This window comes from Aquarana catesbeiana, linkage group LG04 (genome assembly GCF_042186555.1).
Source record: "Aquarana catesbeiana isolate 2022-GZ linkage group LG04, ASM4218655v1, whole genome shotgun sequence".
Taxonomy (NCBI): domain Eukaryota; kingdom Metazoa; phylum Chordata; class Amphibia; order Anura; family Ranidae; genus Aquarana; species Aquarana catesbeiana.
In genome coordinates, this window is record NC_133327.1 from 364,904,801 (window position 1) to 364,919,444 (window position 14,644).

Below are 14,644 nucleotides of genomic sequence, written 5' to 3' on the forward strand. Positions count from 1 at the left end.
GATGGAGGTTCACCTTCCAGCAGGACAATGACCCCAAACACACTGCTAAAGCAACACTTGAGTGGTTTAAGGGGAAACTTGTAAATGTGTTGGAATGGCCTAGTCAAAGCCCAGACCTCAATCCAATAGAAAATGTGTGGTCAGACTTGGATTGCTGTTCACAGGCACAAACCATCCAACCCGAAGGAGCTGGAGCAGTTTTGCAAGGAGGAATGGGCAAATGTGGCAAGCTCATAGAGACTTATCCCAAGCGACTTGGAGCTGTGATAGCCGCAAAAGGTGGCTCTACAAAGTATTGACTTTGGGGGGGGGGGGGGTGAATATGCACATTGCCTTTTTCTGTTATTTTGTCCTATTTGTTGTTTGCTTCACAATAAAAAAAAATCTTCAATGTTGTGGGCATGTTCTGTAAATTAAATGATGCAAATCCTCAAACAATCCATGTTAATTCCAAGTTGTGAGGCAACAAAACACGAAAAATGCCAAGGGGGGTGAATACTTTTGCATGACACTGTATACAGGGGGCCAAATGACACAGCACAAGCTCTGTGCTGTATAACATGCTTTAAAGTAACAGAATCTGTTTTTTTTTGGGGGGGGGGGGGGTTAAAGTGGGGTTCCACCCAAATTTTGAACAATATCTGTATGTATTCTCTTCCTTGCCTAGATGCTGACATGCCGTTTAAAAAAATTTAAATCGCCGTAATTACCTTTTATTTTTCTATTCTTCTTTGCACTTCCTGGTTCTCCTCCCGTGGGAGTAGGCGTGTTTCTAGCCTCTCCCAGACTCCTGGGAGCTAGTCTCAGGCTTCCCAGGATGCCACTGAGCATGTGCAGGAATGAGCAGTGAATGCTGGGAGCACAGCATTCACCACATCCAGGAAATAAATGCTTGTGGGCTTCAAATGCCCACAATGAAGATGGAAACTGCCTGCAGTGAATAATAAGTTATTCTTTCCGACGAAATCTGACACAGGCGGACATATTACACACAATATGTGAGTATGTAATGCTGAGAAGAAAAGTTTGTGAATGAACTCAAAAAAAAAAAAACGATAGATAGGTGGACCCCCACTTTAACAAACGCTTTAAGCAGAACTACAAACTAATACAAGCGCTTTGCAATATTCCAACACTACTAGTAACAAAAAAGGAGTCAAGATCAGTTTAAGGTGGATTCTGCACTAATGACATCACATCCTGTATATGTGGAGTACACCATGCCTTACTTACAAATTCATGTCATGTTTCTTGTTTTTTTGTCTGGAAATGACATTTGTATTTCATTGCAGGCAAGCCCCTTGGGGCTTTAGACGGCATCCCGGTTGCAGTTAAAGACAATTTTAGCACCACCAATATAGAGACAACATGTGCATCACAAATGCTTAAAGGTAGATTATTGCCTCTTGTGGGGATTTGTTCACAAATGATCTTGTAAGATATTATTGTTCCTAAAATTTTAATGCCTTTTTCATAATTACTATTATCATATTTTCAAGGTTACATTCCTCCCTATAATGCCACAGTTGTGCAGAAACTACTTGATCAAGGAGCCGTGCTCATGGGAAAAACTAACCTTGATGAATTTGCTATGGGGTATGTAACACGTTCTTAATGATCTTTGTTAAACTGAATGTTGAACCCACTTTCTTAGTGTCTGCAGGAGGAACTCCTGTTTTTCCATAGAAATTAAATAGATTGTTTCTTTTATTGTAAAGGTCAGCTCCATGCAGAACTGAAATTGGTTGAGCTTGAGTGTGGTAGTTGTGTGTTTTGTTTACCTTTTTAACAGGGCTGTAATAAAGGTTTTGCTTTTGTGTATGGGGTGTTTTTCTGATTTACAATAAATTTTGCACAATATACTGGGGAAATGCGATATCTTAACCACTTGCCAACCGCCTAACGACGATATACGTCGGCAGAATGGCATGGGCAGGCAAAATCACGTACCTGGTACGTGATTGCCTTCCCGCGGGCGGGGGGGGGGTCTGATCGTGGCCCCCCCTCGCGATCGCTCCCAGCCAATGAGAATCGTCCCCTGCCTCTGTGTAGTACACAGAGGCAGAGGATGTGATGTCATCTCTCCTCGGCTCGGCAGTTTCCGTTTCCGAACTCCTGTTTTTCCATAGAAATTAAATAGATTGTTTCTTTTATTGTAAAGGTCAGCTCATGCAGAACTGAAATTGTGTAGTACACAGAGGCAGAGGATGTGATGTCATCTCTCCTCGGCTCGGCAGTTTCCGTTCCGGTGCCGTGGAGAGAAGACATCTGAGTGAGTTGCACAACACTACACCTCACAGTAGAACATGCCAGGCATACTTTACACCCCCGATCACCCCCCCCCCCCCGATCACCCCCCCCCCTGTCACACTGACACCAAGCAGTTGTTGTTTTGTTTTGTGTTTTTTTTTCTGATTACTGCATGGTGTCAGTTTGTGACAGTTAGTGTGGTAGGGCAGTGAGTGTTAGCCCCCTTTAGGTCTAAGATACCCCCCTAATAAAGTTTTAACCCCTTGATCACCCCCCGTCACCAGTGTCGCTAGGCGATCATTTTTCTGATCGCTGTATTAGTGTCGCTGGTGACGCTAGTTAGGGAGGTAAATATTTAGGTTCGCCGTCAGTGTTTTATAGCGTCAGGGACCCCCATATACTACCTAATAAAGGTTTTAACCCTTGATTGCCCCCTAGTTAACCCTTTCATGACTGATCACCGTATAACTGTTACGGGTGACGCTGGTTAGTTCGTTTATTTTTTATAGTGTCGGGGCACCCGCCGTTTATTACAGAATAAAGGTTTAGCCCCCTGATCGCCCGGCGGTGATATGCGTCGCCCCAGGCAGCGTCAGATTAACGCCAGTACCGCTAACACCCATGCACGCAGCATACGCCTCTCTTAGTGGTATAGTATCTGAACGGATCAATATCTGATCTGATCAGATCTATACTAGCGTCCCCCAGCAGTTTAGGGTTCCCAAAAACGCAGTGTTAGCGGGATCAGTCCAGATACCTGCTAGCACCTGCGTTTTGCCCCTCCACCCGGCCCATCCCAGCCCACCCAAGTGCAGTATCGATCAATCACTGTCACTTACAAAACACTAAACGCATAACTGCAGCGTTCGCAGAGTCAGGCCTGATCCCTGCGATCGCTAACAGTTTTTTTGCTATCGTTTTGGTGAACTGGCAAGCGCCAGCGGCCTAGTACACCCCGGTCGTAGTCAAACCAGCACTGCAGTAACACTTGGTGACGTGGCGAGTCCTATAAGTGCAGTTCAAGCTGGTGAGGTGGCAAGCACAAGTAGTGTCCCGCTGCCACCAAGAAGAAGACAAACAGGCTAGTCGTGCCCATAGTGTCCTTCCTGCTGCATTCGCCAATCCTAATTGGAACCCACCACTTCTGCAGCGCCTGTACTTCCCCCATTCACATCCCCAACCAAATGCAGTCGGCTGCATGAGAGGCATTTTCTTTATGTCCTCCGAGTACCCCTACCCAACGAACCCCCCAAAAAAGATGTCGTGTCTGCAGCAAGCGCAGATATAGGCGTGACACCCGCTATTATTGTCCCTCCTGTCCTGACAATCCTGGTCTTTGCATTGGTGAATGTTTTGAATGCTACCATTCACTAGTTGAGTATTAGCGTAGGGTACAGCATTGCACAGACTAGGCACACTTTCACAGGGTCTCCCAAGATGCCATCGCATTTTGAGAGACCCAAACCTGGAACCGGTTACAGTTATAAAAGTTACAGTTACAAAAAAAAGTGTAAAAAAACCCCACAAAAATATAAAATAAAAAAAAATAGTTGTTGTTTTATTGTTTTCTCTCTCTCTATTCTCTCTATTGTTCTGCTCTTTTTTACTGTATTCTATTCTGCAATGTTTTATTGTTATTATGTTTTACCATGTTTGCTTTTCAGGTATGCAATTTTTTTATACTTTACCGTTTACTGTGCTTTATTGTTAACCATTTTTTTGTCTTCAGTACGCCATTCACAACTTTGAGTGGTTATACCAGAATGATGCCTGCAGGTTTAGGTATCATCTTGGTATCATTCTTTTCAGCCAGCGGTCGGCTTTCATGTAAAAGCAATCCTAGCGGCTAATTAGCCTCTAGACTGCTTTTACAAGCAGTGGGAGGGAATGCACACCCCCCCCCCAACCGTCTTCCGTGTTTTTCTCTGGCTCTCCTGTCTCAACAGGGAACCTGAGAATGCAGCGGTGATTCAGCCAGCTGACCATAGAGCTGATCAGAGACCAGAGTGGCTCCAAACATCTCTATGGCCTAAGAAACCGGAAGCTACGAGCATTTTATGACTTAGATTTCGCCGGATGTAAACAGCGCCATTGGGAAATTGGGGAAGCGTTTTATCACACCGATCTTGGTGTGGTCAGATGCTTTGAGGGCAGAGGAGAAATCTAGGGTCTAATAGACCCCAATTTTTTCAAAAAAAGAGTACCTGTCACTACCTATTGCTATCATAGGGGATATTTACATTCCCTGAGATAACAATAAAAATGATTTAAAAAAAAAAAAAAAAATGAAAGGAACAGTTTAAAAATAAGATAAAAAAGCAAAAAAATAATAAAGAAAAAAAAAAAGCACCCCTGTCCCCCCTGCGAACGCAAGCGTCGGTCTGGCGTCAAATGTAAACAGCAATTGCACCATGCATGTGAGGTATCACCGCGAAGGTCAGATCGAGGGCAGTAATTTTAGCAGTAGACCTCCTCTGTAAATCTAAAGTGGTAACCTGTAAAGGCTTTTAAAGGCTTTTAAAATGTATTAATTTTGTTGCCACTGCACGTTTGTGCACAATTTTAAAGCATGTCATGTTTGGTATCCATGTACTCGGCCTAAGATCATCTTTTTTATTTCATCAAACATTTGGGAAATATAGTGTGTTTTAGTGTATTAAAATTTAAAAAAAGTGTGTTTTTTCCCCAAAAAATGCGTTTGAAAAATCGCTGCGCAAATACTGTGTGGTATCCCCATACTCAGGAGAAGCAGCTAAATGTATTTTGGGGTGCAATTCCACATATGCCCATGGCCTGTGTGAGCAATATATCATTTAGTGACAACTTTGTGCAAAAAAAAAAAAAAATGTGTCACTTTCCAGCAACTTGTGTCAAAATGTAAAATATTCATGGACTCAACATGCCTCAAAGCAAATAGCTTGGGGTGTCTATTTTCCAAAATGGGGTCATTTGGGGGGGTTTTATGCCATCTGGGCATTTTATGGCCTTCAAAACTGTGATAGGTAGTGAGGAGTAAAATCAAAAATTTACGCCCTTAGAAATCCTGAAGCAGTGATTGGTTTTTGGGGCCCCGTACGCGGCTAGGCTCCAAAAAGTCCCACACATGTGGTATCCCCGTACTCAGGAGAAGCAGCTGAATATATTTTGGGGTGCAATTCCACAAATGCCCATGGCCTGTGTGAGCAATATATCATTTAGTGACAACTTTTTGTAATTTTTTTTTTTTTTTGTCATTATTCAATCACTTGGGACAAAAAAAATTAATATTCAATGGGCTCAACATGCCTCTCAGCAATTTCCTTGGGGTGTCTACTTTCCAAAATGGGGTCATTTGTGGGGGTTTTGTACTGCCCTGCCATTTTAGCACCTCAAGAAATGACATAGCAGTCATAAATTAAAGGCTGTGTAAATTACAGAAAATGTACCCTAGTTTGTAGGCGCTATAACTTTGGCGCAAACCAATAAATATACACTTATTGACATTTTTTTTACCAAAGACATGTGGCCGAATACATTTTGGCCTAAATGTATGACTAAAATTGAGTTTATTGGATTTTTTTTTTATAACAAAAAGTAGAAAATATCATTTTTTTTTTTTTTCAAAATTTTCGTTTTTTTTCCGTGTATAGCGCAAAAAATAAAAACGGCAGAGGTGATCAAATACCATCAAAAGAAAGCTCTATTTGTGGGAAGAAAAGGACGCAAATTTCGTTTGGGTACAGCATTGCATGACCGCGCAATTAGCAGTTAAAGCGACGCAGTGCCAAATTGTAAAAAGTGCTCTGGTCAGGAAGGGGGTGAAGTGGTTAATTTATCTTTGTAAATGCCATGGGAGTTGGGCAAACTTGGAAATTCTGAGTGAGGTTATTAACTACTAAAGTCCCAGAGAAATACAAGAAGGTAGCCTATGAGTCAAATTATGAGTAACCACACAAATCTAAACTATGTTTACAATTTAATCTGCCCTGGAAGAATGACAGATTCTGGTTGCTATGGATGACACAAACATTTTGTCAGCCAGCTGAGAATGGCGGTCTATGTCATATTTAACAACTCCTTAGAAAACAGCATAGTTTTAAAGTAATATTGTGGCTACTAGTTTATGGCATTGACTTTCCATTTGAGTAAAATCATTTTAATACATGAAACTATTCCTTTGCACACTATTAACCACAGATCAAGTTAATGTGGGTGACATTTCATGATCTACTTGCCAATGTATCCTTTACAGCGTTTTGAAAGTGATGGTTTCATGTGTGTAGGAAAACATTAGCAGGTGGTATGTTATTCATGAAAGAATAATTTAGTCCAGTGCACTGTGATCGCAGACTACTTTCACCGCGCCACGATCAGGGGATTCTAATGACTGGCTGCCCAGATCAAATCTCCATGCTTATCAGAACTCTAGAACAGCAAGCTGAACTGGCTTATCTTGTTCCATGGGAAAGCAGACTTGTCAATTCTTTATGAGGAAAATACTGGCTGTCCTAGCGCAGGAAAACACTTTTCTCCGGGATTCAAAATAAATATTTAATGTTTTTATGACTGATATGAATCAGTGTCAGGTAGCTGTCCTTTTAGAATTCTCTCCTAAGAGTGTTTAGACACATTTTAAGGTTGCACTTACTAAACTTCACCTGTTAATTTGAAAGAAGACCGGTATTCTTATTCAAGAAAGCTGAACAAAATATAGTAATGAAGTGCTGAGTGAAGTAACCTATAGCAACCTATGCGCTTCCTCTCTGCTAGTGTAATCAGAGGAAGATGCATTTTTATTTGTTGGCGAATTGCACTTACCTTAAAGTGATACTAAACACACACTGTGAAATTTTACATTGTTCCCTCTCTTTTTGTATATGGATGATGGCACTGTAATTATTTAATTAAAAAAATCTTTGCCAGCCTGCCTGCAGGGAAATATAAGCAGGAGAGGCTTATAGTACTCTGCTGCTGGTCACATGTTGAAAATAAAAAAAAAGCCTTTGGAATACAGAGTAAAAATAATTAATATCAATAAACGGTTTAAAATTGTCATACAAATATATATTTGAAATAAAATCTTTATAATTTTGTGGAATTAACATGGTGTAGGCGGGTCTCTGCCAGTCACAGGCTTTGTCACACCCCTCCAGGCTGTGTCTTCGAATAAGAGGAGGTGAAGCCTCCATCAATCTACATGTAATATCCACCCCCCATTGTGCTTAGATGGTTAGTGGGCATGGAGAAGGAGGGAGTGGGCTGTCATTTAACACTGTGTACATGCCCACATGTGTGACAGATGTGATAGGGAGGAAATGCTCAGCATAGAAACTCACTGAAAATTGAGCATGTGCAGAGTTGTATCACAGCTGCAAAATCACTAGCTGAATTGGGGACTTGGACAGAAGGGGGAGGTGGAGAGCAGCAGGATCAACCAGGTTTTTTGCAGAATACAGAAAACAATTCTCATAGTGACTGAGTGAGTATGAACAGCATGTAATACACCATGTATTGATGTTTTTTTATGATATGGTTTTAGTGACATTTTGGCCTCTTTATTATACTCCTGTTTGTTACAAATATGTAAATGAGCATTTGCGCGTATTTGCACGCCGGAGGTGTAAATTACTGACCAAAAAAAGCTGTGGTTTTTTTTTTTTTTTTTTTTTTTTTTTTATATTTTCTTTTTTTGTTACTGAAGGATGCACGCGCTTGTTTACGCAACTGTGTGCATAGGCCCATTACAATTTATGGGCTGAATTTTAGCTCAGTAAAATGCAAGCTGTACTGAGCTTTTTCAAGCTGCAGTGTGCAAGAGGCCTTTAACTGAATATGCCTGAGGATTGTTTCCTTTAACGTTTAGTTTTACATGTCTAAATTTTGTTTGCTTGTTTTATTGCATCATATGTGAATGTTGCTTTTCTTTCAAAGGACCGTTGTACCCAGGAACAAAAACATACTGTATATGCATTTTTTTTATTAATGCCTATAAAGATGGTAACATTCCCAAACCTTTAATGCAATGCATATATTTAATATCATGCAACATGGCTGTATGCATACTGCATTTAGGGCCACAGAAATAAATAGAATGATGCAGTGCTGGACAAAAAAAAATTAAAAAAAAAAAAAAAAAAGGTTCCTGTCCATAAGGCCACTTTGGTTGTAAAAGGGCCCTGTAATAGAAATCTAGAGGATTCCAACACTGATCACCTGAAAATTCCAAGTGCCTTGCTGTCTCTGGCTTCAGTACTTTTAGGGGGTGACCTAGAACAAACATTTAGATCCGGAACTCCAAGGCTAAGTCAAAGCTTCTAGTCTGCATACTTGTTCTGGTTAGTGACTTTAGAAATGACTGAAACATTTGGTCAACAAGACAGCAAAAGTGGTATTAAACCCAAAAATAAAAAAAAACATTTATTCTATTGCAGTTTAACAATTCTTAGATGTGATGGCTGCATTGGTTTTCTTTTTTGGACATTCTTTTCTTTTTTATTTTATTTATTTTCACCTGGTAATCTAGTCAGTAAATCTGTTTTTTCATTTGCGATATTTTTTTTTTTAATGTTTTTAGTAAACAAATGAAGCACATTTAAAAAAGATATAAAAGGACAATAGACCATCAACCGGTCACAGTTTAAAACAAGTGTATCATAACAGAACAAAATACATAAACAATACTAATCCCTGAGTGCTGAATAGAAAGCCGATGTTGAGGTCCTTCCTGACTTAACTGACTCAAAGGGTCCATTATCCCCAATATTCCGTCTAATTCTCCGTAGGACTTTCAGAAAGTTTTCCATAGAGGATGCATAGTCGCAAACAACCATATGTAGGTCGAGATGATCCGCCAGTTAAACGGGGATCAAAGAAACTGTAGTGGAAAAAGAAAGGAAGAAAAGTATTGGTAGGGGCAAGCATCAACTCCAAACTTGGAAGGGGTGTTTCTAGTTCAGCTGGAAAGTCTGTTTTTTTAACAAAACAAACTGTCCTGCAAATGCAGAAGTTAGAGGGTTAAGACAAACCATTTAACACTGACAGGGATACTTACAATGGTCAGTTTTTATTTATGTAAGATATTTATCCCAAAAGCAATCCCAAAACTGCTGCTGTAACTGCTTATAAAGTGTTAGCTGGAGTTTGGCTTCAGTTTGTCAGTGTATTTAAATCTGCTGGTCCATCTATCACTCCCCTCCCCCAGATTAACAATGCTGCTGTCCAAAGGTGTCTCTGTTGCTCCTTCATCCAAAGTGGAGGCACTCTCATACAGGAGGTGTGTTACTGGTCAGATCAACAGGGGAAAACAGAGGAGAAAAAGCCATAGAGAACAAATGCAGCCACCACGTCTAATGACTGGTAAGCTGCAACATATTACATTTTTGGTTTTGGGTTTAATTCTGCTTTAACATTTTTAGAAGTTGTTCATGTAATTGGATTACACTGAGAGACAACTTGGTATGTGTATATCCCTTAGGTGTCCTGTTTGAGTATTCCATATATATATTTTTGAGCTCCCATATCACATGCTTGCTCATCCAAGCAAAGTCTGACTTTATGGGTTTCTGCTCCATATACAAACCTACTCTGTTGGCTTGTGTGAAGATGTCTATGTGATGTGGGAGTGGTGAAGTATGGAAATTAATACTTGACTATTTTGCTGTCTGCTTCTGTGTGCCTCCCCGAGGACCTCCTAAAGTCTGGATATGCTAACTATATTTTATATAGATAGGTATTTCTTAGCAGTACTCTCTAATTATTATTATTATTATTATTATACAGTATTCATATAGCACCAACAGTTTGCACAGTACTTTACAACATGAAGGCGGACAGTACAGTTATAATACAGTTATAATACAATTCAATACAGGAGGAATCAGAGGGCCCTGCCCATTAGAGCTTACACTACAGGGTTATGCTGAAGGCAAAATATGGTAAACTGCTTTTATGCTTCCAATTTTAGATCTAAATTTTCTTTTATCAACCTAGGTCTGGAAGTACTGATAGCATATTTGGCCCAGTGAAAAATCCATGGTGGCCCAGTGAAAAATCCATGGAGCTATTCCAAACAATACAGAGAGAAAAGAGCAGCATCTGGTGCCGTTGCCGATGAAGATTCTGATTGGGTTATCGCAGGAGGAAGTTCAGGGGGAAGTGCTGTGGCTGTGTCTTCTGGAACATGTTGTGCGTGAGTAGTCAAAACTTTTTTCTTTATCATATGCTGTCATGATTAATTATGGTTAATATGTGGGCTGTAATATTTCCTCTTTTTACTTTGAAACAGAAGTTGTAACATTCAAGAGAATTGCTCATACTTCTCAGTAAACATGTCCAAATCCAATAATTCAGTTTCTTACATGGTGAGCTGTAACCCATTTCTAGGAGGGTTTATGGCATCTGGAAGTTTATTTTTTAAACCTGTTAAGCATATTCATATGTCATATTCTATGCATTAGGATAAAAAAAACCTTCTGTGTGCAGCAACTCCCTCAACCACCTTAATACTTACCTGAACCCCATTTCTATCCAGCGATGTGCACGAGTGTGGGGACTCTCCCTCCTGATTGGTTGAGACACAGCAGCAGCACCATTGGCTCTCACTGCTTTCAAAGTCAGTTAACCAATGAGGAGAGAGGGGGCAGGGGCGGCTTCCTGTCTGATTGGACACAGAGCTGCGGCTTGGCTTGGGTGCCCCCATAGCAAGCTGTTTGCTGTGGGGTCACTCGGGAGGAAGGAGGGGCCAGGATCTCCAGCGAGAGACCCGAGAAGAGGAGGATCGGGGCTGCTCTGTGCAAAACGACTTTGAAGAGCAGGTAAGTATGACATGTTTGTTATTATTAAAGGAAAAAAAAACAAGACTTTAGTATCACTTTTAAGGTTGCCTTTGATATTAGAGGCAGTTAGACATGCATGCACAAACCAGCTCTTAGGCTAAACACATATTTAAAGACTTAAGGAGAAGGGTGGCCATCCTAAAAGAACCTCTTCTGCCAGCTTATCATAAAGAAAACAAAAGCAATTGAACAAGCTATTACTGTGTGTAGATTCCTTCTCTTCCTTAAAAGTGGGCACATTTTAGTCTGCCTAGACTCCTCTCATATCAAGAACAGTGTGTCGTGAAAAATAAATCAACCTGTTGAAAGCAGACCTTCAATTAAAAGTGAGAGTTCTGCTCATCCCCCCGCAATCCTACTTTTTTCTTTTCTGGGATTGGGTACCTTGTTCTGGCAGATACCCACTTGCATTTCATCAATTTGCGCCTAGGCAAGAATAACGTCAGCTTGGACTATCCACTCGCTACCTCCTGGCACACGTCACACATCCCAGGAGGCTGCGGGTCCAGTCTGAAAGTGTTGCGTAATCTTGCGCATGTGCAGTGGGAAGTCAGCTGTGAGACATCAGGAAACCACAGCTGACTTCTACATCTGATGGTGGCACCAAGGACACAAAGCCTAGTGAAGGATCAGCTGCAATGGAGACGGCGTTAGACTGGTAATAGTCTGTTTGCGAAAAGCAGTGTTAATTTCGTTGATTAAAATACGACTAAAACTAAAACAATTCAGATGACTAAAATATGGTTAAAACTAAAATGGACTATGACTATAACAAAAGACTATGACTAAAACTAAATCGAAATTTGACGTCAAAATTAACACTGCATTACCATAAAAGAATAAGTAGGGGACATCTACTAAGCTGCTGAAATAAAAAAAAAATAACAAAAAAGCTATTTAACCACTTCAGCCCCGAAAAGGATCTACCCCCTTAATGAACAGACCATTTTTTGCGATACGGCAACTGACAATTGCGCAGTCGTGCGACGTTGTACCCAAACAAAATCAATGTCTTTTTTTTCCCACAATGCTTTCTTTTGGTGATATTTGATCACTCCTGCGTTTTTTATTTTTTGCGCCATAAACAAAAAAAGACTGACAATTTTGAAAAAAAAACAAAATTTTTTTACTTTTTGCTATAATAAATATCCAAAAAAATGTACAAAAACAAATTTCTTCACCAGTTTAGGCCAATATATATTCTACATATTTTTGGTAAAAAAAAATCGCAATTTTTATTTATTTATTTATTTATTTATTTATTTATTTATTTTTTTTATTTTTTTTTTTTTATTTCATTTATAAAGACGTTATATATCACAATGGCTAAATCTGTGTCTGTAATGCATGTACAATCCCTAATACTATAAATTAATATGTTAGATTTTTACTCCAGGACTATATGAGTTTGGAAATTCTAGAGAAATTCTTAAAGGGGTTGTAGAGTCAGAAGGGTTTTTATCTTAATGCATTAAGATAAAAAACCTTCTGTGTGCAGCAGCCCCCCTCAGCCCCTAAATACTTACCTGAGCCCAATCTCTGTCCAGTGATGTCCACGAGTGTCTTGGCTGTCCGAGACTCTCCCTCCTGATTGGCTGAGACACAGCAGGGGTGCCATTTGGCTCCCGCTGCTGTCAATCAAAGTCAGTCAGTCAATGAGGAGAGAGACGGGGCGGGCGTGGCTGCGAATACGTGTCTGAATGGACACTGGGAGCTGTGACTCGGCTCAGGTGCCCCCATAACTGCTTGCTGTGGGGGCACTCGAAAGGAGGGAGGGGCCAGGAGTACAGAAGAGGGACCCGAGAAGAGGAGGATCTGGGCTGCTCTGGGCAAATCTACTACACAGGGCAGGTAAGTATAACATGTTTATTGTTTTTATAGAAATAAAAAAACAAGACTTTCCAATCATTTTAAATATATCATAATTTAACTAAACCCATTAGATTTTAGTCAACTAAAATGTACTGTTTTGGAAATTTTATAAATAGGCAACTCTATCCTCATGTTGATTAGTGGTTCCAAATTAATAACTACTGCAGTAGGGAACAGACACAAAAGATATGCTCAGCATCTTTCCAAATAACTGTTCTGCTTTATTATGACTCAATTGAAGTTTTTTATACACATGATTACGTAGGTATCACATTAATATTACAATTGTACTTTGGTAACAAGGGACGTAACATAGGCAGGCTAATTCTAATCAGGGCTTAAAGAATGCAAACGTAATGAAAACATTATTAGTGCCGTGTGCACAGTGGGTGCAGCGTGCAATACATACAAAATGGAATACAATTATTTACAGAACTTACAAATTCCTTTGCAGTACTGGAGATTTTAGTTTACTACAATACGACAAAAAAAAATTAATTTTAGTCAAAAGACTAAAATACTTAAACTAAAATAGCGTTTTAGTCAAGACTATGACTAAAACTAAATCAAAATTTGACATCAAAATTAACACTGGCGAAAAGTCAGCAGCTTTGGTAGCTGCTGACTTTTAAATTTTTCTTAAACAAGACCAGTTCCTCTTGTCTGGGCTTAGAGGAAGTGCTGCTGCTGGCATTTAGACTGTGAAAAGAAGAACTGCTGGGAGAACTCCAGACAGAGTGACAATTGAAACAAATATCTGCTTTTTTTATTTTATCTTTTAATGGGTTAATCACATTTCCTATTTTTGGCTATGGGCCCTTTCACACTGGGGCGGGGGCGGCGTCGGCGGTAAAGCGCCGCTATTGTAAGCGGCGCTTTACCGTCGGTATTCAGCCGCTAGAGGGGCGGTTTTACCCCCCGCTAGCAGCCGAGAAAGGGTTAAAAACCACCTCTGCAGAGGCACTTTGCTGGCGGTATAGCCACGCTGTCCCATTGATTTCAATGGGCAGGAGCGGTGAACGAGCGGTATATACTCCGCTCCTTCACCGCTCCGAAAATGCTGCTAGCAGGACTTTTTTTCCCGTCCTGCTAGCGCACCGATCCAGTGTGAAAGCCCTCGGGGCTTTCACACTGGAGAGACAGCAGCGGCTGTTTCGGGTCGGTTTACAGGCGATATTATTAGCGCAATAGCGCCTGCAAACCGCCCCAGTGTGAAAGGGCCCTAAAAGTTGGCTTTAACCACTTAAGGACCGAGCCTCTTTTTGAAATTTGTTGTTTACAAGGTAAAAACTGTTTTTTTGCTAGAAAATTACTTAGAACTTCCAAACATTATACATTTTTTTTCTAACACCCTAGGGAATAAAATGGTGGTCATTGCAATACTTTCTGTTACACTGTATTTGCACAGCGGTCTTACAAGTGCACTTTTTTTGGAAAAAATACACTTTTTAAGATTAAGAAAACAGTAATTTTTTTTATGTTGTGAAAGATAATGTTACGCTGAGTAAATTGATACCCAACATATCACGCTTCAAAATTGCGCCTGCTCGTGGAATGGCGACAAACTTTTACCCTTAAAAATCTCCATAGGCGATGTTTAAAAAAATTCTACAGGTTGCATGTTTTGAGTTACAGAGGAGGTCTAGGGCTAGAATTATTGCTATCGCTCTACCGATCGCGGCAATACCTCACATGTGTGGTTTCAACAC

The 14,644-nt window shown here is 40.3% G+C and overlaps 1 protein-coding gene across 1 annotated transcript in view; it reads left to right on the top strand.

The window, feature by feature from the left end:
* The window catches only part of QRSL1 (glutaminyl-tRNA amidotransferase subunit QRSL1), a 70,407-nt gene that overhangs the window by 11,932 nt on the left and 43,831 nt on the right, over positions 1-14,644 (top strand). Inside the window, 4 exon segments of the mRNA XM_073627020.1 lie at positions 1,293-1,391; positions 1,500-1,596; positions 10,219-10,243; positions 10,245-10,417. Coding sequence (XP_073483121.1) covers positions 1,293-1,391; positions 1,500-1,596; positions 10,219-10,243; positions 10,245-10,417 — 394 coding nt within the window.